Source organism: Pseudophryne corroboree, chromosome 10 (assembly GCF_028390025.1).
Source record: "Pseudophryne corroboree isolate aPseCor3 chromosome 10, aPseCor3.hap2, whole genome shotgun sequence".
Classification (NCBI taxonomy): Eukaryota; Metazoa; Chordata; class Amphibia; order Anura; family Myobatrachidae; genus Pseudophryne; species Pseudophryne corroboree.
This window is the reverse complement of record NC_086453.1, coordinates 269710970-269738881: the sequence shown is the minus strand read 5'-3', so window position 1 is coordinate 269738881 and position 27912 is coordinate 269710970. Positions and strand designations below refer to the sequence as shown.

Here is a 27912-nt window from a genome sequence, read left to right as displayed (position 1 = left end):
CCTCTGTGTCATCAAGTATACTATCCATCCATACCTGTGGTGCATTTAAGTTTTGCGCAGTATATATAGTAGGAGGACAGTGCATAATTTTGCTGACCACCAGTATATAATATATAGCAGTACGGTATAGTAGTCCACTGCTCTACCTACCTCTGTGTCGTCAAGTATACTATCCATCCATACCTGTGGTGCATTTAAGTTTTGCGCAGTATATATAGTAGGAGGACAGTGCATAATTTTGCTGACCACCAGTATATAATATATAGCAGTACGGTACAGTAGTCCACTGCTCTACCTACCTCTGTGTCGTCAAGTACACTATCCATCCATACCTGTGGTGCATTTAAGTTTTGCGCAGTATATATAGTAGGACAGTGCATAATTTTGCTGACCACCAGTATATAATATATAGCAGTACGGTACAGTACACTGCTCTACCTACCTCTGTGTCATCAAGTATACTATCCATCCAAACCTGTGGTGCATTTTAGTTGATGTGCGCAGTATATATAGTAGAGATGAGCGGATTCGGTTTTACTCGGTTTTACTCGGTTCTCAAAACCGAATCTTATTGGCTCACGGGTGTCACGTGTTTTGGATAGCCAATAAGATTCGGTTTTGAGAACCGAGTAAAACCGAGTAAAACCGAATCCGCTCATCTCTAATATATAGTAGGAGGACAGTGCGTAATTTTGCTGACCACCAGTATATAATATATAGCAGTACGGTACAGTAGTCCACTGCTCTACCTCTGTGTCGTCAAGTATACTACAAAAGTTTAGTAAAATGACCCAAAAATCAGAATTAAAAGCGTCTGAGGAGAAGCGTAAACTTGCCAATATGCCATTTACGACACGGAATGGCAAGGAACGGCTGAGGCCCTGGCCTATGTTCATGGCTAGTGGTTCAGATTCACATGAGGATGGAACCACTCATCCTCTCGCTAGAAAACTGCAGTGCCACTCCTAGATAGGCCAGGTGTTTGTGTCGGCCACTTGGGTCACTTAGCTTAGTCACACAGCGACCTTGGTGCACCTCTTTTTTTCTTTGCATCATGTGCTGTTTGGGGACTATTTTTTTAAGTGCCATCCTGTCTGACACTGCAGTGCCACTCCTAGATGGGCCAGGTGTATGTGTCGGCCACTTGGGTCGCTTTGCTTAGTCACACAGCGAACTTGGTGCACCTCTTTTTTTCTTTGCATCATGTGCTGTTTGGGGACTATTTTTTTAAGTGCCATCCTGTCTGACACTGCAGTGCCACTCCTAGATGGGCCAGGTGTTTGTGTCGGCCACTTAGGTCGCTTAGCTTAGCCATCCAGCGACCTTGGTGCACCTCTTTTTTTCTTTGCATCATGTGCTGTTTGGGGACTATTTTTTTAAGTGCCATCCTGTCTGACACTGCAGTGCCACTCCTAGATGGGCCAGGTGTTTGTGTCGGCCACTTGGGTCGCTTAGCTTAGTCGTCCAGCGACCTCGGTGCAAATTTTAGGACTAAAAATAATATTGTGAGGTGTGAGGTGTTCAGAATAGACTGGAAATGAGTGGAAATTATGGTTATTGAGGTTAATAATACTATGGGATCAAAATGACCCCCAAAATCTATAATTAAGCTGTTTTTGAGGGTTTTTTGTAAAAAAAACACCCGAATCCAAAACACCCGAATCCGACAAAAAATTTCCAGGGAGGTTTTGCCAAAACGTGTCCGAATCCAAAACACGGCCGCTGAACCGAATCCAAAACCAAAACACAAAACCCGAAAAATGTCCGGTGCACATCACTAGTTTTCGGTAGAAACAGACCCTTTTTCGCTTGAAAACGGGGCTGCTTCCGGGGATTTGGTTTCGCCTGCCTGAGGCAGGGCGAAACAAAATCCCAGATAACCGCAGCAACCTGCAGTGTCCCTTGCCCGCCACAGCAGTGGCAGACTGGGACTGCAGGGAAGGCACCATGGCCCAGGAGCCGGCACTTGGCGCTTAACCCCAGTGGGGAAGCAGAGGCAGTGCCATTACCCGAATCCCCCATCTTCCCCCTCCCCGGTCACATGGGGAGCAGTCATGTGACCGGAGGGAGCCGGAACTGCAACGGTGCACCGGGAGCTGTCAGGAGCCAGCACCCGGTGCAGCATCAGGTAACCCCTGATGAGCCACCGCTCGTGCCGGCTTATTAGGGCTAATAGGATAGTCCCCGGGGGGACAATTAGCCCCGGTAATTTACTGGGGCTAATTGAACATTCCCGTATGTCTCTTTATGGCTTGGTACATAGACCCCTTTATCTATTTCAAAACTTTGCTAAATCTTCCCCTACCTCTCATATCATTGTGTCTTCTGCACAGCTGTATGTGCTACATAAATTAATGAAGAATGAAATGCAGACGATAGCACAATAATCAATATTACAACCATGTTGTGTACATTCATCTGTATGTCAAATCTAACCCTAGGAGTGCCAGATCGGTCTAGAACAGGGGTCAGGGAACTTTTTTACCTTTTACCCCAAAATATATTTAGATATGCCGACGTTACCCCATTGATTTGAAAGGAAGGAAATCATATATTATAGTGCATATATACTGGTTATCACTGTTTATTTGGCATTTCTGAGATACTGTGTGTATATATATATATATATATATATACACTGCTCAAAAAAATAAAGGGAACACTTAAACAACACAATGGTGGTCATTCCGAGTTGTTCGCTCTGTAATTTTCTTCGCATCGCAGCGATTTTCCGCTTAATGCGCATGCGCAATGTTCGCACTGCGACTGCGCCAAGTAAATTTGCTATGCAGTTAGGAATATTACTCACGGTTTTTTCATCGTTCTGTTGATCGTAATGTGATTGACAGGAAGTGGGTGTTTCTGGGCGGAAACAGGCCGTTTTAGGGGCGTGTGGAAAAAAAACGCTACCGTTTCTGGGAAAAACGCGGGAGTGGCTGGAGAAACGGAGGAGTGTCTGGGTGAACGCTGGGTGTGTTTGTGACGTCAAACCAGGAACGACAAGCACTGAACTGATCGCACTGGCAGAGTAAGTCTCGAGCTACTCAGAAACTGCACAGAGATGTCTTATTGCAATATTGTGAATCTTTCGTTCGCAATTTTAAGATGCTAAGATTCACTCCCAGTAGGCGGCGGCTTAGCGTGAGTAAATCTGCTAAAAACAGCTTGCGAGCGAACAACTCGGAAAGAGGGCAAATGTAACTCCAAGTCAATCACACTTCTGTGAAATCAAACTGTCCACTTAGGAAGCAACACTGATTGACAATCAATTGAGCACATCTGGGACATCATGTCTCGCTCCATCCACCAATGCCACGTTGCACCACAGATTGTCCAGGAGTTGGCGGATGCTTTAGTCCAGGTCTGGGAGGAGATCCCTCAGAAGACCATCCGTCACCTCATCAGGAGCATGCCCAGGCGTTGTAGGGAGGTCATACAGGCACGAGGAGGCCACAGACACTACTGAGCCTCATTGTGACTTGTTTTAAGGAGATTACATCAAAGTTGGATCAGCCTGTAGTGTGTTTTTCCACTTTAATTTTGAGGGTGACTCCAAATCCAGACCTCCATGGGTTAATGAATTTGATTTCCATTGATATTTTTTGTGTGATTTTGTTGTCAGCACATTCAACTATGTAAAGAACAAAGTATTTAATAAGAATATTTCATTCATTCAGATCTAGGATGTGTTGTTTAAGTGTTCCCTTTATTTTTTTGAGCAGTGTATATATATATATATATATATATATATATATATAGATAGATAGATATATATATAGATATAGATATATAATTTTTACTTATTTTTATTTTCACCAATTACTTTTTGGCAATAAATGGGTTAATTAACACTTTCTCCCCAAAACACCAGAATGAATGTAAGAAAGATGGATGAGGGGGACACACGACTTTTAGGAGACATATGGTCACATCCTCACCTCAGTAATGTCAGTGGGTATTTCCCATTGGTATGTGGGCCACTGTCTGATCCTGCGTAACTCTGTCAGCGGTCAGCCACAGAACACTTCAAGTTCTGTGTGTGGGTTGGCGGGCCGCGAGCGGGAGGACATGACAGCGCAGGATGGGCGGGCGTGTGGGAGCACGGTGTGACGTCAGCACATCACACCGCGGCCAGGAACACAGCACAGGGTGGCCAGGAGCACAGTACAGGGCGGGCAGGAGGGAGCGCCGTGTGACATCAGCACGTCACATCGCGAGCCGGCCGGGGCTGTGTCTCGGCAGCGTGACCCTCCATTACCCCCATGAATTTCATTTTTACCCCATTTGGGGTAATTTACCCCTGTTCCCTGACCACTGGTCTAGAAACTTTATACAATATACATGCTAGTGGCTGCAATGCAACTGCTGTAGACTAGTATCCTGAGCTTATTGATGGCACATTTATAAATGTAAGATGTCTAGTTTTAGACAGCAGAAACTCAAGAAAGCATATACTTTGCATCTCCTTACTCCATGTGTTTCTGTTCTTTGTAGTTCCAACTGACTTCAACAAAAGGATTTACCAAGGAGTCCGGGTGAAGCATACAGTCAAGGATCTTCTAGCAGAGAAGAGGTCTAGGCAGACAACAGGATCAAGGTTAAATGTGAGCCATTTTCCTCTTTGTTTCCAGAAGGAAAATGTCTTAAAAGGTCCCTTTAAACAAATATTGTAATAAAGGAGAGTTATGAAGTTATTATTCCTTAGTCCTTAAAACATTACCAGTAAGAACTCTCCTCTGTGTTACCTTGTTTGATAAAACACAACTAATACAACATGTTATGGAAAGTGTTATATATATTATTTGACTAAGAATTAGGCAAGACTGAACCTGCCTTTATCCTATTGTGAAACCTCATGGCAAATGTTTCCATAGATCAGAGCTGTCAACTTTTTAATGATCAAAGAGTGAAAACAGTGATTTGGGGTTTACTTATGTATTCATTTGTACTTTGTATTTATTTATATTGGTTCTTACTCCTATAATGAAAAATAAAATTATAATTGATTGGTTTATCTGATTGGTTGCTATGGGCAGCCTTAGAAGACCGGTACCACTCAATACTTGTATTGCTAAATTCAGATATAATTTAACTGTAACAGGATCTTATAATGATTTTACTTTGTATGCAAGAGGGGTTTGGTTCCGTACAAGAATATGTAGGTAATGCTCAGATTAGAGCATCATATAAGACTAACAATACATACATATTATGTCCCTCTTGGGAATTTGTAATTTCTCCTGTTGGTGGTGCACACAGAGTCAGTACAGCTAAAAAGAGAATACTAAGAGGGGAAAGAAAAACATTGTATTGGGCACTCTTGTTAATAGATGAATACGTAGCTTTTAATGTTTATCATAAAAATGATTTCAGCTAGCAACATACTGTACATTCTCGATAAAAATCTACTCAGTGCACTCTATATAGGGTGCTGGTCTATTGGAAACTTGATTACTTTGTAATTATAAACGTATGAGGTTGATGAGCTGGGAACTGTGCTCTCTGTTAGCAGTAAATTCAGACAAAGATACTGGGTTCCTTGGATGGAGAACAAGTGGACTAAGATAAAGCACCATACACCAACAGAAAACTTGAGGAAGAGATGGCGCAACTTGTCACTTCTATAGACACACAGAGATGCTTACATAAAATATTCTCACAGCCGGAGAGAAAAATGGGTGAATCAAGATTCACCTTCCACACATTGAAATCTAAGGATATAACAAAAAGAAACACAAAAACATAGTGTATTCCAAATGGATTGATGGATCTTTATTACTTCTTGGTCTCACTCACATGATGGAATTGTTAAATTCACATGTAGAAATCCATAAGGGTGATGACTCAACTTCATAAATATGCAGAGAGCATATAATCCAAATGGCACATAAAAAAGAGAAAATGAGAAATAGTGCAATCCTGTCTGTGTATATTTAAAAGGTATTTAATAAAAACCACTCACAAAACACAGACTTGACAATAGCATAAAACAAGGAAGGAATTGCATGGACATCAGGGCAAGAGGAAAAACAGCCACTAGCAGCACGGATTATAGTCACCGCAAGTCCCGGTTTACTCGAGGTGTCCCCACGCTGTCAGGTCCGTTCTCCAAAGTTCCAGTCAGTCCAGCACACAAGAGTCCCCAGCTTAAGCGCTTTCGGATAACATATCCTTCTTCAGAAGGATTGCACTATTGCATCATGTGAGTGAGACCAAGAAGTAATAAAGATCCATCAATCCATTTGGAATACACTATGTTTTTGTGTTTCTTTTTGTTATATCCTTAGATTTCAATGTGTGGAAGGTGAATCTTAATTCACCCATTTTTCTCTCCGGCTGTGAGAATATTTTATGTAAGCATCTCTGTGTGTCTATAGAAGTGACAAGTTGCGCCATCTCTTCCTCACGTTTTCTGTTGGTGTATGTTCTTGAAGTGAAACCACGGTGAAGGTTTCTTTGTGTGGGATGAGAGGCTGACACTTGTTAAAAGCGCAAGAAAGATCTCCTTTCTTTTTTTAACTAAGATAAAGCACCAGCCAATCAGCTTCTAACTGCCATGTCATAGGCTAGGTTTGAAAATTGACAGTTAGGAGCTGGTTGGTTGGTTGGTTGGTTGGTTGGTTGGTTGGTTCTTTATCTCCATCCATTATATCTCCATCCAAGGCTTAGTAAATAGACCCCCATAGCTAGTAAGCCAGGTTGTCAAAGTTTCTCTCCAAAAGAGTTGAGTGAGTGAGATACAGATGATAATTGTATGGTGAAAATATTTGTCAAATAGCACAATGATCTGGACACAAATGTCAAATTATTTTACTTTATTTGCTACTGTACCTATATGTATGTTTTTTATGGCTTGTGAAAACACACACACATAGTTTGGTCATCTTTATACATAATTGTTAAATCCTGCTTTTTACAATCAAATATGTCATGTGTTTGTTGCTATGTATCCAGGGGGTCATTCCGAGTTGTTCGCTCGGTAAATTTTTTCGCATCGCAGCGATTTTCCGCTTAGTGCGCATGCGCAATGTCCGCAGTGCGACTGCGCCAAGTAAATTTGCTATGCAGTTAGGAATTTTACTCACGGTTTTTTCTTCGTTCTGGTGATCGTAATGTGATTGACAGGAAGTGGGTGTTTCTGGGCGGAAACTGGCCGTTTTATGGGTGTGTGTGAAAAAACGCTACCGTTTCTGGGAAAAACGCGGGAGTGGCTGGAGAAACGGAGGAGTGTCTGGGCGAACGCTGGGTGTGTTTGTGACGTCAAACCAGGAACGACAAGCACTGAACTGATCGCAGATGCCGAGTAAGTTTGAAGCTACTCAGAAACTGCTAAGAGGTGTGTAATCGCAATTTTGAGAATCTTTCGTTCGCAATTTTAAGAAGCTAAGATTCACTCCCAGTAGGCGGCGGCTTAGCGTGTGCAAAGCTGCTAAAAGCAGCTTGCGAGCGAACAACTCGGAATAAGGGCCCCTATCTGTAATGTTGGCTATTGCACAGTTTTAATGAAATCAGTAAAGCTACAGTATATGAGCCTATTAGCGCATGAAGACAGGTTCGGACTCATGCCATTTGTTTTGCTGCATTGCTCGGTAGTAAGACACATGCCAGCTTAATGTTAGTCTCTCCTGTCTGTTTATTATACCTTGTTTTATTGTATTTCCAATCCTCTAGTTATAAAATGAATGGCTGTCTTGTTGCTACAACAGCTGTAGAAAAAGAAAGTGTGCAAAGAGCAAACCGTGCTTTCTAAGTTGCTGTATAGCAATTAAACATGTCATCTGTAGCCATAGGAGCTAATAAAACGTCCATGAGTACAGATTAGATAAACTATGAGCCCTTAATGGTTCTATGGGGGTCATTCCGAGTTGTTCGCTAGCTGTTTTCTTTTGCAGCGCGGTGATTAGGTAAAAAAGCGTCACTTCTGCGCATGCGTATGGGACGCAATGCGCACGACGTACTTTCACAACAGCTGATGCAGTTTCACACAAGGTCTAGCAACGCTTTTTAAATCACACTGCTGGCCACAGAGTGATTGACAGGAAGTGGGTGTTTCTGGCAGGTAACTGACCGTTTTCAGGGAGTGTGTGTGAAAACGCAGGCGTGTCAGATACAAACGCAGGAGTGGCTGGGGAAACGCAGGCGTGGCTGGGTGAACGCAGGGCGTGTTCGTGATGTCAAAACAGGAACTAAAGAGTTTGAAGTGATTGCAAGCTAGGAGTAGGTCTGGAGCTGCTCAGAAACTGCACAATCTTTTTTTGTAGCAGTGCTGCGATCCTTTCGTTCGCACTTCTGCTAAGCTAAGATACACTCCCAGAGGGCAGCAGCTCAGTGTTTACACGGCTGCTAAAAGCAGCTAGCGAGCGATCAACTCGGAATGAGGGCCTATATGCAAACATTTTTTTGCAAGCCTTAGCAACCAATCAGATTCAAGTTGCCATATATGTGTTAGGTTGCTCTTGGTTACTGCACTTTTAACTTGTCACCTGGCATGGTCGCATGGGCCAACTGGGCTTTCACTGACATTGTCACATCCCATGTGACTGTGGCTGCTTCTTCCCTGGATGATTTCAGAGGAGATGTGCAAAACAGATCTTCTCCTTTTTCTCTGGCCCCCAGGGGTGATCTGGCAGTCTGTAACAACCAATATCACTGCTATATTTGTGCCCCAGAATGCCATTTGAACGGCGTTCTAAATTCTTTGCAATGTGGGGAACTGAGTGGGAGGTAATATTGAATTAGGCACCTACTGAGTACTGACACTGGGGGGTATTAGACACCCCTGGGGATGTTCTGTTTTTTCCTAAAATATTTTAAATATGTTTTACAGATATGTTTGTGACTATATTTAATTTTTAAAAATATTGACAATGTTTGAGGTCACTTGAAAAAAAGTTAGTAAGCATCAATTTACAATAAAAGACCCTATAACTCAATATTTATATCTGATTTATGTGATATATGAGGGGCATCCCAGAAGCAGGTTACTTTACCACACGGGGTATAAAACAGTTATGCGAGTAGCTTGGTGTGTCACTGCTTGCCTCGGAGACCTCAGATACAGACCCCACCACTTACCTGTTGGGGCACTATTGGATCTCCTTCATGGAGCGCTGGGAGACTGCTGGCTGCTGGTCTCTCATGATGCATCTTCTATGGTAGCTCCACCTCCTTGGCAGTTCCAGAGTCCTGTCTGTGCGGCCAGTCTTGGCGTCTTCAATGCGGGAGATTCCGCCAGCTCTGGACTAAGCGGGCAGCCATCTTCCAGCAGGTCAGCTGACCACTGCACAGCCAATGAAAATGTAGTTTCTGCTTCTCTGAGGGTCATAGCCAATCTGCTGGCAGCAATTCCTATAAAGGGACTTCCTGATTGCCAGTGCAACAAATCTCATTGCTTTCAGTGTGAGCAGAAGTCCTGTGCTCTCATTGAGTCTCTCACTAGGGGCCGGATGTAATGCCACCCGAGAAGGCCCGGCGACAGGGGGGGTCAAAGGGGACAGTCGTCCCGGGCCCCGACGTTGTGAGGGGCCCCAAGGTCCAGTGGCGGCAGCATGTAACAGATCTAAATAATTATATATATTGCGGCATCGCGCCAGCTGCGGGCCGCCCGCTGTGCAGTTAAAAGTAATCAATAGCTGACCTTTTTTTTCAGCTCCCCCACCCCCATGATCTGTGGTCACCACTTAGCATCCCCAAGCCCAGCCCCAGGTCAGCTGTCACATAACGCTACCTCCGGACCTCCCCTCCTCTCCCAGTCATCCCCGCCAGCCCTGTCTCTGCTGTGAGGAGTGTGACCAGGCAGGCAGGAGCAGGATTGCGGGACTGCTGGCAGCTTGTTGCGGCGGGGTGCATCAAGCTGGTCATTCAGAGGCTGAGCCTCGTTGATTCACTGCGCCGGCGGCTGTGTCTGGTAAGTCAAGTGTCTGCACTGCAGGTGCACTCGGCTCTCCAGCAGGAGTTTGGGGCTTTGGGTTTGGGATGGGCTGCGTGCAGGCACATATCATGGATGCATGTGCATGCATTACATCTGCCCTGTAAACCTGGTATTATTGTAGGTAAGAGCGAAGATTGCAGGGCGAGAAAAGGTAGGGATGGCCATTATGGTGGGGCATGCTGGATCGTTACAGGTGAGTATAACTCTCTCTCCCCCTCCCATAATGTGTAAATATGGGGACTGCCTGCCATAATGTGTAAAAATGGGGGACTCTGCTGCCATAATGTATAAAAAAGGGGACTCTGCTGCTGTAATGTGTAAAAAGGGAGAGACTGCCTGACGTATTGTGTAAAAGGAGCTCTGTGGTCACGCCCCTATATTTGTATATCGGGGGGGCCCACAGGGATATCAGTTTACCGGGCCCCAAGATTTCTGTTGCCGGCCCTGCACCCGAGTTCCGTGGCTGTGCAGGATGCTAGCCGAACTCAGACTTTAAAAAAAAAAAAAAAAAACATGCCTTGTAAGTGATTGCCCCTTTAAAGAAAAGTCAGAGTTCGGCTATCATCTTGCACGGCCGCCGAACTTAGGTGGTATTATATCTGGCCCTATGAAACATAGGGGGTCATTCCGAGTTGATCGCTCGCCAGCAGTTTTTAGCAGCCGTGCAAACGCTAAGCCGCCGCCATCTGGGAGTGTATGTTAGCTTAGCAGAAGTGCGAACGAAAGGAGCGCAGAGTGGCTGCAAAATAATTTTGTGCAGTTTCAGAGTAGCTCCAGACCTACTCAGCGCTTGCGATCACTTCAGACTGTTTAGTTCCTGATTTGACATCACAAACACGCCTTGTGTTCGGCCAGCCACGCCTGCGTTTTTCCGGGCACGCCTGCGTTTTCTCGATCACCTTCTCGCCCACTTCATGTCAATCACTATGCGGCCAGCAGTGCGACTGAAATGCTTCGCTAGACCTTGTGTGAAACTACTTAGGCTGTTGTGAAAGTACGTTGCGTGTGCGCATTGCGCCGCATACGCATGCGCAGAAGTGCCGTTTTTTTGCCTCATCGCAGCGCAGGGAACATTTTCAGCTAGCGATCAACTTGGAATGACCCCCATAGTTCCAGCCTCAGAACCACTGATTTTACTCCAGTGCCCAAATCCACTGGTACCAGCCCAGTGTCTAGCCATATTACCACTGTTCCCAGCACAGCATCCAGAACCACCAGTACCGACCGGGTGTCCAGTCACAAAACTGATGTTCCCAGCACAGCATCCAGAACCACCGGTACCAGCTTGATGTCTAGCTGTAGTACTGCTGTTCCTAGTACAGCATTCAGAGCCACCAGTACCAGCCCAGTTTCCAGCTACAGTACCGCTGCTACTAGCTCAGCATCCAGTACCACTGGTACCAGGTTGATCTCCAGCCCCTGCATGGCTGGTCCCAGTCCAGCATCCAGAACAATCATTTTAAGCACAGTGTTCAGTCCTTGTGTTTCAGAGCTTAGCTCCACCCAGGCATGGAGCTACCCGCTAATTAAAGGGATGCAGAGCAGGTAGGCGCCGGGCTGGAGAGGAGCTTTCCCTGCTCTGCATCCCTGATGCTGTACACAACTGTTGCTGCCGGCTGCTGCTGCACTTTTCATACAGTATGAAGATACAGTGGTCCATGCTTCAGCAAACTGCCCCCCTCCCCCCCCCCCTCTGCAGCCACTATGAAGCCCCCAGAGTCCCACAGCTGTGGTCGTCAGTGCACACGAGGAAACTCACTCTCCTGGCCCCCAGTAAGAGACAGGCAGCGCCGGAACAAAAAACTCAGCATCCCGAGTGGGCAGACGTGGCTTTGAGCTGTGCAGCACTTCAGGTCACTGGTCTGGGGTAGGGCACAGGGGCGCCCACTTAGACTCTGGGATCAGTGTTCTGTCTCTGTATTCTGTCAATGTATTAAACCCCCCACCCTGTTGCGTTACAGCCATTGTGCCACATACCTCACTGTGCTCTGTCACTATTTCACCCCCCCCTTTTTCTGTCACAATTTCACCCTCCTTGTGTTCTTTCCCATCCATTGTGTGAACACCCCCCCCCCCCCTCTGCTTTGTTGTGTTCTGTTCCAGTCATTGTGTCACCCCCTTCTGTGTTCTGTCACTATTTCAAAATGAAGTTCAGATACTTGCACCAAATATCAGGCTAACATGCGCACCAGATCCAGTGGGGTGTCAGAACTGCCCTCCCAGGTTGTCGTATGTAATGTCAATCATTTACTTCCCTGGTTTGAGATACTGGCTTATCACTGGGTCTGCAACTCCTGGGTTTCCCCACTAAAGGTACCAGTCTGTCAGTCTGTCTGGTTAATCACCAACGCGTTTCTGCTCTCTAGGAACATTTTCAAGGTGTGAAGTCCCCCCTCCCCAGTCTTTCACCCGCCCTGTGTTCTGTTACTATTTCACCCCCCTTGTGTTCTGTCACAGCCATTGTGTCACCCCCTTTGTGTTGTCACTATTTCACCCTCCCCATTGTGTTCTTTCACTATTTCACTCACCCCCACTGTGTTCTTCCACTAGGTCACCCCCACTGTGTTCTGTCACTATTTCACATGCACACATGTGTTCTTTCTCAGTCATTGTGTCACCCCCTCTGTGTTCTTTCACTATTTCACACACCCCCACTGTGTTCTTCCACTAATTCACCCCCACCTCTGTGTTCTGTCAATATTTCACACACACCTCTGTGTTCTGTCACTATTTCACACTACCCTCTGTGTTCTGTCACTGTTTCGCCCCCTTGTGTTCTGTCATTGTTTCACACAATCCTCTCCCGTGTTCTGTACCAGCCATTATGTCACCCCCCTTGTGAAGTATGGTAAGGTGCACATCTATTGTTTGCAGTGGGGCACCGTACACCCTAGCACAAGCCCTGGCTTCATTGTATCCCTATGCTTTCTTCTACTATGGAACGCTAGTCCTCTCCGACCTACCCATCTCAGGGAACATCCACATTATTTCCAACTCCTGTTCATGTGCAGGAATTTCATGAAGTAACCCAACTATTTACATTGTGCTTCATCTCCAATCTTTTGATGCCAGTTCGGTAACACAAGTTAATTAAGGGGTCATTCAAATCTGATCGTAGATGTGCTACATTTAGCACATCTATGATCAGTCACTCTTGCATGTGGGGGGACGCCCAGCACAGGGCTAGTCCACCCTGCATGTCAGGCCCTGTCCCCCCCCGGGAATGGATGCAAAAGCATTGCACGGTGGCTTCATGGGGTGCACACGCACAGTGCATGCGCACTCCCCAAAGGGCTTCAGACTGCGATCACTGCCACACTGATCCAGTCTGAATGACCCCAAAAATTCTGATATGTAGTTTGTAGCTTGGAGGGATGTTTTGTTGGCAACATATTCCATCCACTCCCAGCCCTCTAACTGCAGTGAGCAGCATTGAGTTATGGCGGCTGAGGTAAGACTCCTACATTTAATATTGCAGTCAATATTTGGGGGATTATCTGGGTAGCGGGGCCTCCTGGACCTGCCGTGTCTGGACACCCTCAGGTCATCGCAATCTAACATTTATTTTAATACACTATGGCACTTATAGTTTGTTCTGTATATGTGTAACACTTTCACATCATTCTTTTTCACTCTTCACATTACTCACACATGCAGAAGTAGCTGCTCCTACCTATATAACTCTTTACTTGTATCACTCATGCGGTGCCCTGGGGTTGTCTGGGTGGCTTTGGGGTGTCCTGCCCCCCGGACCTGAATCCCTGCAGTTAGTGTTAGGGACTTACCCAACGAGAGGATACCTTGGTGCAGTGGGTAAGCTCATAGCCCTGGCCAGGATTATGCTAAATGCCTCTGGTTATTACAGGTTGAGATAGTACAGCTGCGTCTTTTTCCCTCTGTACATTAAATCAGAAGAGAGCAAGCAGCTATTCATATGTGTAGATGAATGGACTAGTTATTTATAAACACCAATCATAGTGATTATTCATGTTTTTTAGGGATGAGCGGGTTCGGTTCCCAGAGAACCGAACCGTACCGAACTTCACCATTCGAGTACGTTTCCGAGCCAGGCTCGGGTTTTCCCACCTGATTCGGAAACCAAAACGAGGCAAAACATCATCATCCCGCTGTCGAATTCTCGCGGGGTTTGGATTCTATATAAGGAGCCGCGCGTCCCCGCCATTTTCACTCCGGCATTGGAGAGTGTAGAGAGAGGACGTGTCTCCGTTCTCTCAGTGTCCTCAGTGTCCATGTATTGTGCTGAATCTGTCCAGTCACAGTGGTTGTGTCCTCTGCTGCCATATGTCCAGTGCTGTCCAGTGGTGCTGTGTTGTGCTGCATCAGTTCAGTGGTGGTGTGTTGTGCTGCATCATTCACAGGGGTGGTGTCCTCTGCTGCCATACGTCCAGTGCTGCTGTATAATAAGTCCCTTACAGTGTTGCTGTGTTGTCCTGCATCAGACCAGTGGTAGTTTCCTGGGCATCAGTCAGTCCAGTGACCATTCACAGTGGTGGTGTCATCTGCTGCCATATGCCCAGGGCTGCTGTATAATTATCTGTGTTGTCCTGCATCAGACCAGTGCTAGTGTCCTGTGCATCAGTCAGTCCAGTGACCATTCACAGTGGTGTTGTCCTCTGCTGCCATATGTCCAGTGCTGCTGTATAATAAAGCTGTTATCGGGTTTATCTGCGCACTGAGATCCTCAGTGTGTGGACGAGCTGCTAACACTTGCAGGTGACCGGACTACAGATTGTGGAAACAGTTGAGTTACAGTGTAGCGCTCAGTCCTAACTTTTAGTTTTTCACTTAGATGGAAGTGATATGTTCTAAGAGTGTGCTTGGTTTAGTTCAATGGGTGTTTTGGATATCTCCAATGGTATATTGTAACACTAAATAATTAATACTAAATAACTAAATCCCACAAATGAAATGTCCACATACAGATAATAAATGATAACGTAGTTTTATTATTGTCAATGTTACTAACAGTGAGAGTTATGAGTAACTCTTTGTCTTTATGTAGATTGAGTGTGTGTTGTAGCCTGCGGCGTCCCGCACGGCTGCTGACACTCGTTACTGTTCAAGTCCGTGTTGAAAATATATATAAAAAGATATAGTGTGTGAAATAAAATAATATATATATATATATATATAGCGAAAAAATGTCAAAAAGCTGGAACAAAAACAAAAAGCAAAAACAAAAACAAAAACAAAGCAAACCCCAGTCGTGGGTTTCTTCACGGTTCGGGTGTCTGGGGTTAATCAGGAAAGCGTCGGTTGCTCCGGACTAGTCTTTCTCTCTAGGCTCCGCTTCACATGGCGTGTCCTTGTTCAGACACGCCTGGAAGCCGGAGGGTTCGAGAGGCTGACCTGTCTAGGGTGAAGGGGAAACTCTGTCAGTGCTCTGCGGAGCGACTTCAGGAGTGACCCCTGCCGCATACGGAGACTCACCTTCAGTTTCCTTCTGTTCCCCCGTCGCACCTCGTCACCGACTTCTTCTCTTGGTTTCTCTTCTGTTGCTAGGCAGCGTGGTTGGTTTCCGGGTTTCCCCGATCACGTAGTAAGCGCTTGTAGTGATCTTTGCCTGTTTCAGTATTCAGATAGCGGTGTTAGCTCCAACGCGTTTCAGCCTCTAGGGCCTTCCTCTGGGAGAAGTGGATGATTGGAATGGTGTTTTCCAAGTTTTTAAAGGCACATTAGTGTGACATCATAGGTCATGTGATTAAAGTTCCTGTTCGCCATTGGTCTCCTTATTCCTGACCAATGTGTTGCTGTCACATTAGCAAGATATGCTTTCTGTTAGTTTTAGTTTTAAAAGTCAGCAAGGTCTGTATGGATATTGCATTTGTGCAGAAAAAAGTTGCATTTATGCAGAGAAAGTTACTAACTTAAACATATTATTTTTTGTGACGTTTGGTGTAATTGGTGTATATGTTATGAGGATCATGTTCTGATCAGGGTTGTTTGATTATAGGTAAATTAAGGTATAATTGATGTAGTAGATAAAGGCTTTCTAAGTAATTCTTTTGCATAGGACTTCAAATGGATATGTGCATCTGGCCCGTCCCTGCAAGTGGTTTGTGTACCTTAAGGAAACATCGATATGTTTATTCTTAAATCAAAATGTTTTGGTCTTTTTTATTTTTTGCATATCAATGATTTCACTTCATTGTCACGATTAAGTCCCATGCTAGCTAGTGTCTTTAGCTCATACATCCATCTTAATTCCATGGTGTTAATTTTTGTGCTATAGTCCCCTCCCCTCCAATTAGGGTGTATTTCCTGAATCCCTATGAATTTGAGGGATAATGGGTTACTGTCATGATGGTCCTTAAAATGTTTTGATAGGTTGTGGTCTTCTAGCCCCTTTTTGATGTTCCGAATATGCTCACTAATTCTTGTTTTCAAGGGGCGTATGGTGCGTCCTACATATTGTTTGGGGCATCCACACTCTAGTAGGTAGACGACACCTTTACTGTTACAAGTTATCCTCTCTTTGATGTTGTAAGTTCTTTTTGTATTGGTGGAGCTAAATTGTGTGGCTGGTTTTGTGCTGCGCATTTTGCTGTTTTTGCATCCCATGCATGTACCACAGTAATAGAATCTTGACAAAGGTTTGGAATTATTAATATGGGATTGGGTCATTTTGTTTGGTTTTATATAGCTGTGTACCAGTTTTTGCTTCAAATCAGGTGCTTTTCTAAATATGACTTTCGGTTTTGTGTCTAGTATGTCGTTCAGGATTTCATCTTCCATGAGAAGTGGCCAGTGTTTTTTAAGGATGTGTTGTAGGGTTCTGGCTTGTTGTGTGTAGTTCGTGATAAATAGAACCTGATCCGAGTATTCCCTGTCTTTCTTGTTTTTATACTGAAGTAAATGGCTTCTGTCTGTTTCCCCCACTGCACCGTATGCCTCCTCTAGCAATTCCTCTTTGTATTGTTTCTCTTTAAATTCTGTCATCATTTCTCTGCCTTGGGTCATGTAGTCCGTTTTCTTTGAGCAATTTCTCCTTAGTCTTGTAAATTGTCCCTTTGGGATGGATTTAAGCCAGTTGGGATGATGTCCGCTGGTGGATATGATATAGCTATTTACGTCAACAGTTTTCCTAAAGGTTTTTGTGTGTAGTTGGTCATTTTCTGAAAAGATGTTTAGGTCAAGGAAATTCACATTGTTCTTGCTATAGGTGATTGTGAAGTGTAGGTTATTCGTGTTCTGGTTCATTGACTGGATGAATTCTTTTAGTGTTTCCTCCTCTCCTCGCCATATGAAAAATATGTCATCTATGTAGCGTGTCCAGAGCACGAGACTCGCCCCCAGCCCTGGGCTCCCCCACACGTGATGGTCTTCCCACCAACTCATAAAGAGATTGGCGTAGCTGGGGGCGAATCTCGTGCCCATCGCGGTACCCTTGATCTGTAGGTAGAATTCATCCTCAAACCATAGGTAGTTGTGTTTGAGTATGAAGTAGATACTATCAATGATAAACTGTCTCTGTGTGTCTGGCAGGTTTTCGTCTTTTTCTAGATGGTATTTGATGCTTGAGATCCCTTGATCGTGGTCTATCACTGTGTATAGTGATGTTACATCTGAGGTTACAAGCCACATTTCTTCGTCCCACTCTAATCCTTTAATTTTGTTTAAAATGTGTGTTGTGTCTCGTAAATATGATTTTTGTTTCTGTACATATGGTTGTAGATTTGTGTCTATATACTCTGACAAGTGTGAAGTTAATGAACCAATGCCGGATATGATGGGTCTTCCTGGTGGGTTTTGTGGATCTTTGTGTAGTTTTGGCAAGTAATAGAAGACTGGAATGATGGGGTGGGGAGTCTGTATGTATTGGTGTTCAGATTGGTTGAGGATACCAGTATTTGCTCCCTTTTGTAGATGGTGGTCTAGTTCCTTCTGAAATGTAGTGGTTGGGTCTCCGCCTAGTTTTCGGTATGTGTTGGTGTCACCTAAGATACGGTATGCCTCGTTGATGTATTGGGATTTGTTGAGGATGACTATACCCCCCCCTTTATCGGCTGGTTTTATGATCAATGAGTGGTTGTCTTGTAGTTCTTGTAGTGCTCTCTTTTCCTGTTTAGATAAGTTACTCTTGGGGTTGTTTGTGTTGAGTTTCTCTATGTCACTTTCTACCATCTTAATGAATGCATCTATTTGTGTTCCTTTTAGATGACTAGGGTAGAATGTGGATGGTGGTTTAAGTTTACTATGTCTAATGTTGTCTGTATCTCCTTGATTTCTAACCGGGGCTGGTGTTGTTGTTGCATAGTATTTCTTAAGGGTTAGTTTCCGAGCAAATTTATGGAGGTCAAGGTAGGTGTTAAATTTGTCAAGTTTGGCTGTGGGTGCGAATTTAAGGCCTTTGTCTAGGAGTTTTAAGTCATTGTTTGTCAGTATAGTGTCGCTAAGGTTAAATATTCCTTTCCCCAATTCTTCTGTCACTACTGGTGGTTTGTCTTTGTTCTTTTCTCCCCCCCTGCATCCCCTTCTTGTTCTTCTAGTTTTCGTTTCCCTGTTTTTGTCGGTGTGCTGTTGGTGTTCTTGTCGTGTCCCTTTAGGAAAACTGTTGACGTAAATAGCTATATCATATCCACCAGCGGACATCATCCCAACTGGCTTAAATCCATCCCAAAGGGACAATTTACAAGACTAAGGAGAAATTGCTCAAAGAAAACGGACTACATGACCCAAGGCAGAGAAATGATGACAGAATTTAAAGAGAAACAATACAAAGAGGAATTGCTAGAGGAGGCATACGGTGCAGTGGGGGAAACAGACAGAAGCCATTTACTTCAGTATAAAAACAAGAAAGACAGGGAATACTCGGATCAGGTTCTATTTATCACGAACTACACACAACAAGCCAGAACCCTACAACACATCCTTAAAAAACACTGGCCACTTCTCATGGAAGATGAAATCCTGAACGACATACTAGACACAAAACCGAAAGTCATATTTAGAAAAGCACCTGATTTGAAGCAAAAACTGGTACACAGCTATATAAAACCAAACAAAATGACCCAATCCCATATTAAAAATTCCAAACCTTTGTCAGGATTCTATTACTGTGGTACATGCATGGGATGCAAAAACAGCAAAATGCGCAGCACAAAACCAGCCACACAATTTAGCTCCACCAATACAAAAAGAACTTACAACATCAAAGAGAGGATAACTTGTAACAGTAAAGGTGTCGTCTACCCACTAGAGTGTGGATGCCCCAAACAATATGTAGGACGCACCATACGCCCCTTGAAAACAAGAATTAGTGAGCATATTCGGAACATCAAAAAGGGGCTAGAAGACCACAACCTATCAAAACATTTTAAGGACCATCATGACAGTAACCCATTATCCCTCAAATTCATAGGGATTCAGGAAATACACCCTAATTGGAGGGGAGGGGACTATAGCACAAAAATTAACACCATGGAATTAAGATGGATGTATGAGCTAAAGACACTAGCTAGCATGGGACTTAATCATGACAATGAAGTGAAATCATTGATATGCAAAAAATAAAAAAGACCAAAACATTTTGATTTAAGAATAAACATATCGATGTTTCCTTAAGGTACACAAACCACTTGCAGGGACGGGCCAGATGCACATATCCATTTGAAGTCCTATGCAAAAGAATTACTTAGAAAGCCTTTATCTACTACATCAATTATACCTTAATTTACCTATAATCAAACAACCCTGATCAGAACATGATCCTCATAACATATACACCAATTACACCAAACGTCACAAAAAATAATATGTTTAAGTTAGTAACTTTCTCTGCATAAATGCAACTTTTTTCTGCACAAATGCAATATCCATACAGACCTTGCTGACTTTTAAAACTAAAACTAACAGAAAGCATATCTTGCTAATGTGACAGCAACACATTGGTCAGGAATAAGGAGACCAATGGCGAACAGGAACTTTAATCACATGACCTATGATGTCACACTAATGTGCCTTTAAAAACTTGGAAAACACCATTCCAATCATCCACTTCTCCCAGAGGAAGGCCCTAGAGGCTGAAACGCGTTGGAGCTAACACCGCTATCTGAATACTGAAACAGACAAAGATCACTACAAGCGCTTACTACGGAGCAGAGTCCCGGTCACGTGATCGGGGAAACCCGGAAACCAACCACGCTGCCTAGCAACAGAAGAGAAACCAAGAGAAGAAGTCGGTGACGAGGTGCGACGGGGGAACAGAAGGAAACTGAAGGTGAGTCTCCGTATGCGGCAGGGGTCACTCCTGAAGTCGCTCCGCAGAGCACTGACAGAGTTTCCCCTTCACCCTAGACAGGTCAGCCTCTCGAACCCTCCGGCTTCCAGGCGTGTCTGAACAAGGACACGCCATGTGAAGCGGAGCCTAGAGAGAAAGACTAGTCCGGAGCAACCGACGCTTTCCTGATTAACCCCAGACACCCGAACCGTGAAGAAACCCACGACTGGGGTTTGCTTTGTTTTTGTTTTTGCTTTTTGTTTTTGTTCCAGCTTTTTGACATTTTTTCGCTATATATATATATATATATATATATATATATATATATATATTATTTTATTTCACACACTATATCTTTTTATATATATTTTCAACACAGACTTGAACAGTAACGAGTGTCAGCAGCCGTGCGGGACGCCGCAGGCTACAACACACACTCAATCTACATAAAGACAAAGAGTTACTCATAACTCTCACTGTTAGTAACATTGACAATAATAAAACTACGTTATCATTTATTATCTGTATGTGGACATTTCATTTGTGGGATTTAGTTATTTAGTATTAATTATTTAGTGTTACAATATACCATTGGAGATATCCAAAACACCCATTGAACTAAACCAAGCACACTCTTAGAATATATCACTTCCACCTAAGTGAAAAACTAAAAGTTAGGACTGAGCGCTACACTGTAACTCAACTGCTGTATAATAAGTCCCATATAGTGTTGCTGTGTTGTGCTGCATCAGACCAGTGGTAGTGTCGTGGTCATCAGTCATTCCAGTAACCAGGCAGTCACAGTGGTATACGCTGCTGCTATGTGTCCACTGCTGCCGAAATATAATAATAATAATAATAATAATAATAATAACAAAAAGTCCCTTACATTGTTGATGTGTTGTGCTGCATCAGACCAGTGGTAGTGTCGTGGCCATCAGTCATTCCAGTGACCAGGCAGTCACAGTGGTATATGCTGCTGCTATATGACCACTGCTGCTGTATAATAATAATAATAATAATAATGATAGCAACAACAAGTCCCTTACAGTGTTGCTGTGTTGTGCTGCATCAGACCAGTGGTAGTGTCGTGGCCATCAGTCATTCCAGTAACCAGGCAGTCACAGTGGTATACGCTGCTGCTATATGTCCACTGCTGCCGTATAATAATAATAATAACATAGGTTTGCGCAGGGGGGGTGCCTGGTGCGCACAGGCACCCCCTAATGTCTTGCACCCCGATCTCACATGCCTGATGCAGCAATCACCAAGCAAGCAGATTACTGTCCCCTCTGCGCTGCACCCTGTCAGGACTGCATTACTGACCGGACGCCTGGGTTAATCAAGGGTGCCACTGCCACCGGCTTTCAAATTCCCAGCTCCATCTCCACGTACAAAAGCAGAGTGATGTGACGTGATTACGTCATGCTGCTCGCACGCCCACCCGTCACACCCGCCACATGCCCACCTCTCTCCTTCTATGCTATGCCAACGCCAGCCACTGATGAGGAGCAGCATGCAGCCAGCGTTCCTCTTAGGAAGACAAGTTCAATACTGACAGGTGGTCTACAGCAGCATTGACACGTCACTCATTTTTCCAGCAGCAGCAGTAACTAGTCTGCGACTGTCAGTGTCAGTTTAGTTACCGACTTATAAGTAATCTGCTGCAGCTTGCAGAGGAAAGAGAGGGGGAGCCAGACCAGGCTGAGGAGGAGCAGTGTAATTGCAGTGAGTGCCATCAGGGGTGTTTGTGTGGTGCACACCACAACATCTGACAATGTATCTGCTTTATTAGAATTGGTACAAGGGTGGATATTTTATATGCGTTGACCATCAATAGATGTCAATAGATGGTTCTAGACACAACCAAAAGGCGGTGCTAGACACACCCCTCGGACGGTGCACCCCCAAATAAAATGTGCTGCGCACGCCAGTGAATAAAAATAATAATAACAATAACAAGTCCCTTACAGTGTTGCTGTGTTGTGCTGAATCAGACCAGTGGTAGTGTCCTGTGTCCAGCCATCAGTCATTCCTGTGCTGCGTATTGTATTATATAACTCCAGAAAAATAATGGAGAACAAAAATTTGAGGATAAAATAGGGAAAGATCAAGATCCACTTCTTCCTAGTGCTGAAGCTGCTGCCACTAGCCATGATATAGATGATAAAATGCCATTGTCGTCTGCCAAGGCCGATGCCCAATGTGATAGTAGAGGGCATGTAAAATCCAAAAAGTCAAAGTTCATTAAAAAGACCACAAAAAAGAAATTGAAATGGTCTGAGGAGAAACGTAAACTTGCCAATATGCCATTTACGACATGGAGTGGCAAGGAACGGCTGAGGCCCTGGCCTATATTCATGACTAGTGGTTCAGCTTCACATGATGATGAAAGCCCTCATAACTGAGGCCTTGACACTTATGTTGGTGTTAGACGTGCATCCAGTTTCTGCCATTAGTGCAGTGGGATTTAGACAATTAATGGAGGTATTATGTCCCCGGTACCAAATACCATCTAGATTCCACTTCACTAGGCAGGCGATACAGAGAGTTTGCCATTTAATTCCAGTGATTTGGACATATAATCCAGTGATTTTGCAGTATAATTCCAGTGATTTTGCAGTATAATTCCAGTGATTTTGCCATTTAATTCCAGTGATTTGGACGTATAATTCCAGTGATTTGGACGTATAATTCCAGAGGTAATTGTTTGTGTCGCTTGGCTTAATCATACAGCTACCTCATTGCACCTCTGCTACATCTACAAGTGTGTGGCACAAACACCTGGCCCATCTAGGAGAAGCACTGCAGTGGCAGACAGGATTGCACTTTTAAAAACTAGGCCCCAAACAGCTCATGATGCAAAGAAGAAAAGAGGTGCACCGAGGTCGCTGGATGGCTAAGCTAAGCATAAGAAGCTGAGCCACTAGTCATAAACATAGGCCAAGGCCTTAGCCTTTCCTTGGAACTTTGTGTAGTGAATTGCATTTTTTACGTTTCTCATCAGATAATTTCTTTTTTTTCTGATTATAAATTTTTGATTCTTGGATTTTACATGCCCTCTATGACATATGGCATCAGCCTTAGCAGATGATGTTGATGGAATTGCAATGTCAATGTCATGACTGGTGGTAACAGCAGCATCAGCACTAGTACTAGGAACTGAAAGTGTTTCCTGATCTTCCACTATTTTTTCCTCCAAATTGTTGTTCTCCATTTCACAGGACAGCACCCTTTTATTATTACAGCACACAGAACACTGCCCCTTTATTTTCACAGCGCCCCTGTATTCTTATAGCATACAGGAGCAGTGTGCTTTTAATTTGTAAGAACTGCACCCAAACTTTTAGAGCAGACAGGGCTAGTGTAATGTTATTAAGACATCAGCAGCCCCCCTATATTTCACAGCATACAGGAGCAGTGTGCTTTTAATTTTTAACTACACCCAAACTTTTATAGCAGACCGGGCCAGTGTAATGTTATTAAGACTTCAGCAGCACCCCTATATTTCACAGCATACAGGAGCAGTGTGCTTTTAATTTGTAAGAACTGCACCCAAACTTTTATAGCAGACAGGGACAGTGTAATGTTATTAAGACATCAGCACCCTTATATTTCAAAGCATACAGGAACAGTGTGCTTTTAATTTTTAACTGCACCCAAATATTTAAAGGAGACAGGGCCAGTGTAATGTTATTAAGACATCAGCACCCTTATATTTCAAAGCATACAGGAACAGTGTGCTTTTAATTTTTAACTGCACCCAAATATTTAAAGGAGACAGGGACAGTGTAATGTTATTAAGACATCAGCACCCTTATATTTCAAAGCATACAGGAACAGTGTGCTTTTAATTTTTAACTGCACCCAAATATTTAAAGGAGACAGGGACAGTGTAATGTTATTAAGACATCAGTAGCACCCCTATGTTTCACGGCATACAGGTGCAGTGTGCTTTTAATTTGTAAGATCTGCACCCAATTTTTATAGCAGACAGGGCCACTGTAATGTTATTAAGACATCAGCACCCCTATATTTCACAGCATACAGGAGCAGTGTGCTTTTAATTTTTTACTGCATACAAACATTTATAGCAGACAGGGACAGTGTAATGTTATTAAGACATCAGTAGCACCCCTATGTTTCACGGCATACAGGTGCAGTGTGCTTTTAATTTGTAAGATCTGCACCCAACTTTTATAGCAGACAGGGCCACTGTAATGTTATTAAGACATCAGCACCCCTATATTTCACAGCATACAGGAGCAGTGTGCTTTTAATTTTTAACTGCATACAAACATTTATAGCAGACAGGGCTAGTGTAAAGTTATTAAGACATCAGCAGCACCCCTATATTTCACAGCATACAGGAGCAGTGTGCTTTACGTTTTTTACTGCACCCAAACTTTTATAGCAGACTGGGATAGTGTAATGTTATTAAGACATCAGTAGCACCTCTATATTTTGCAGCATACTGGAGCAGTGTGCTTTTAATTTGTAAGAACTGCATCCAAACTTTTATAGCAGACAGGGCCAGTGTAAAGATATTAAGACATCATCAGCACCTCTATATTTCACAGCATACAGGAGTAGTGTGCTTTAAATTTTTTACTACACCCAAACTTTTATAGCAGATAGAGCCAGTGTAATGTTATTAAGACATCAGCACCCCTATATTTCACAGCATACAGAAGTAGTGTATTTTGAATTTTTAATTGCACTCAAACTTTTATATCAGACAGGATTAGTGTAATGTTATTAAGACATCAGCACCCCTATATTTCACAGCATACAGGAGCAGTGTGCTTTTAATTTCTCTAACGTCCTAAGTGGATGCTGGGGACTCCGTAAGGACCATGGGGAATAGCGGCTCCGCAGGAGACTGGGCACATCTAAAGAAAGCTTTAGAACTACCTGGTGTGCACTGGCTCCTCCCCCTATGACCCTCCTCCAAGCCTCAGTTAGATCTCTGTGCCCGAACGAGAAGGGTGCACACTAGGGGCTCTCCTGAGCTTCTTAGTGAAAGTTTTAGATTAGGTTTTTTATTTTCAGTGAGACCTGCTGTCAACAGGCTCACTGCATCGAGGGACTAAGGAGAGAAGAAGCGAACTCACCTGCGTGCAGAGTGGATTGGGCTTCTTAGGCTACTGGACATTAGCTCCAGAGGGACGATCACAGGCCCAGCTTGGATGGGTCCCAGAGCCGCGCCGCCGGCCCCCTTACAGAGCCAGAAGGCAGAAGAGGTCCGGAAAATCGGCGGCAGAAGACGTCCTGTCTTCAACAAGGTAGCGCACAGCACTGCAGCTGTGCGCCATTGCTCTCAGCACACTTCACACTTCGGTCACTGAGGGTGCAGGGCGCTGGGGGGGGGGCGCCCTGAGACGCAATAAAAACACCTTGGATGGCAAAAAAATGCATCACATATAGCTCCTGGGCTATATGGATGCATTTAACCCCTGCCAGAATCCATAAAAAAGCAGGAGAAAAGTCAGCGAAAAAGGGGCGGAGCCTATCTCCTCAGCACACTGGCGCCATTTTCCCTCACAGCTCCGTAGGAGGGAAGCTCCCTGTCTCTCCCCTGCAGTCACTACACTACAGAAAGGGTTAAAAAAAGAGAGGGGGCACTAATTAGGCGCAGTATTAACTATACAGCAGCTATAAGGGGAAAAACACTTATATAAGGTTATCCCTGTATATATATAGCGCTCTGGTGTGTGCTGGCAAACTCTCCCTCTGTCTCCCCAAAGGGCTAGTGGGGTCCTGTCCTCTATCAGAGCATTCCCTGTGTGTGTGCTGTATGTCGGTACTTTTGTGTCGACATGTATGAGGAGAAAAATGATGTGGAGACGGAGCAGATTGCCTGTAATAGTGATGTCACCCCCTAGGGGGTCGACACCTGAGTGGATGAACTGTTGGAAGGAATTACGTGACAGTGTCAGCTCTGTATAAAAGACAGTGGTTGACATGAGACAGCCGGCTACTCAGCTTGTGCCTGTCCAGACGTCTCATAGGCCGTCAGGGGCTCTAAAGCGCCCGTTACCTCAGATGGCAGATATAGACGCCGACACGGATACTGACTCCAGTGTCGACGGTGAAGAGACGAATGTGACTTCCAGTAGGGCCACACGTTACATGATTGAGGCAATGAAAAATGTTTTACACATTTCTGATAATACGAGTACCACCAAAAAAGGGGTATTATGTTCGGTGAGGAAAAACTACCTGTAGTTTTCCTGAATCTGAGAAATTAAATGAGGTGTGTGATGATGCGTGGGTTTCCCCCGATAACAACGGATAATTTCTAAAATGTTATTGGCATTATATCCTTTCCCGCCAGAGGTTAGGGTGCGTTGGGAAACACCCCCTAGGGGGGATAAAGCGCTCACACGCTTGTAAGGGCTCTACCTTCGCCTGAGATGGCCGCCCTTAAGGATCCTGCTGATAGAAAGCAGGAGGGTATCCTAAAAGGTATTTACACACATACTGGTGTTATACTGCGACCAGCAATCGCCTCAGCCTGGATGTGCAGTGCTGGGTTGGCGTGGTCGGATTCCCTGACTGAAAATATTGATACCCTAGATAGGGACAGTATATTTTTGCCTATAGAGCATTTAAAAGATGCATTTTTATATATGCGTGATGCACAGCGGAATATTTGCTGACTGGCATCAAGTCTAAGCGCGTTGTCCATTTCTACCAGTAGAGGGTTATGGACACGTCAGTGGTCAGGTGATGCGTATTCCAAACGGCATTTGGAAGTATTGCTTTATTAAGGGAGGAGTTATTTGGGGTCGGTCTTTCAGACCTCGTGGCCACGGCAACAGCTGGGAATTCCACGTTTGTACCCCAGGTCTCCTCTCAACATGAGAAGACGCCGTATTATCAGGCGCAGTCTTTTCGTGGACAAGCGGGCAAAAGGTTCCTCATTTCTGCCCCGTGACAGAGGGAGAGGAAAAAGGCTGCAGAAATCAGCCAGTTCCCAGGAACAGAAACCCTCTCCCGCCTCTGCCAAGCCCTCAGTATACGCTGGGGCTTTACAAGCAGAATCAGGCACGGTGGGGGGCCCGTCTCAATGAATTTCAGCGCGCAGTGGGCTCACTCGCAAGTAGACCCCTGGATCCTTCAGGTGATATCTCAGGGGTACAAATTAGAATTCGAGACGTCTCCCCCTCGCCGTTTCCTAAAGTCGGCTTTACCGATGTCTCCTTCTGACAGGGAGACAGTTTTGGAAGCCATTCACAAGCTGTATTCCCAGCAGGTGATAATCAAGATACCCCTCCTGCAACAGGGAACGGGGTATTATTCCACACTGTTGTGGTACCGAAGCCGGACGGCTCGGTGAGACCGATTCTAAATCTAAAATCTTTGAACACTTACGTACAGAGGTTCAAATTCAAGATTGAGTCACTCAGAGCAGTGATTGCGAACCTGGAAGAAGGGGACTACATGATGTCTCGGGACATCAAGGATGCTTACCTTCATGTCAAAATTTACCCTTCTCACCAAGGGTACCTCAGGTTTATGGTACAGAACTGTCACTATCAGTTCAGACGCTGCCGAATGGATGGTACACGGCACCCCGGGTCTTTACCAAGGTTATTGGCCGAAATGATGATATTCCTTCGAAGGAAGTGAATTTTAGTTATCCCTTCCTTGGACAATTCCCTGATAAGGGTAAGATCCAGGGAACAGTTGGAGGTCGGTGTAGCACTATCTCAGGTAGCGTTGCGGCAGCACGATT

General features: G+C 44.4%; 1 protein-coding gene across 1 annotated transcript in view; it reads left to right on the top strand.

Moving 5' to 3' along the window:
* Positions 1 to 27912, top strand: part of POU2AF2 (POU class 2 homeobox associating factor 2) — a 206545-nt gene that overhangs the window by 125371 nt on the left and 53262 nt on the right. Inside the window, exon 2 of the mRNA XM_063943265.1 lies at positions 4495 to 4604. Within this exon, the coding sequence (XP_063799335.1) occupies positions 4495 to 4604 (110 nt within the window). The remainder of the gene's footprint in view (positions 1 to 4494; positions 4605 to 27912) is intronic.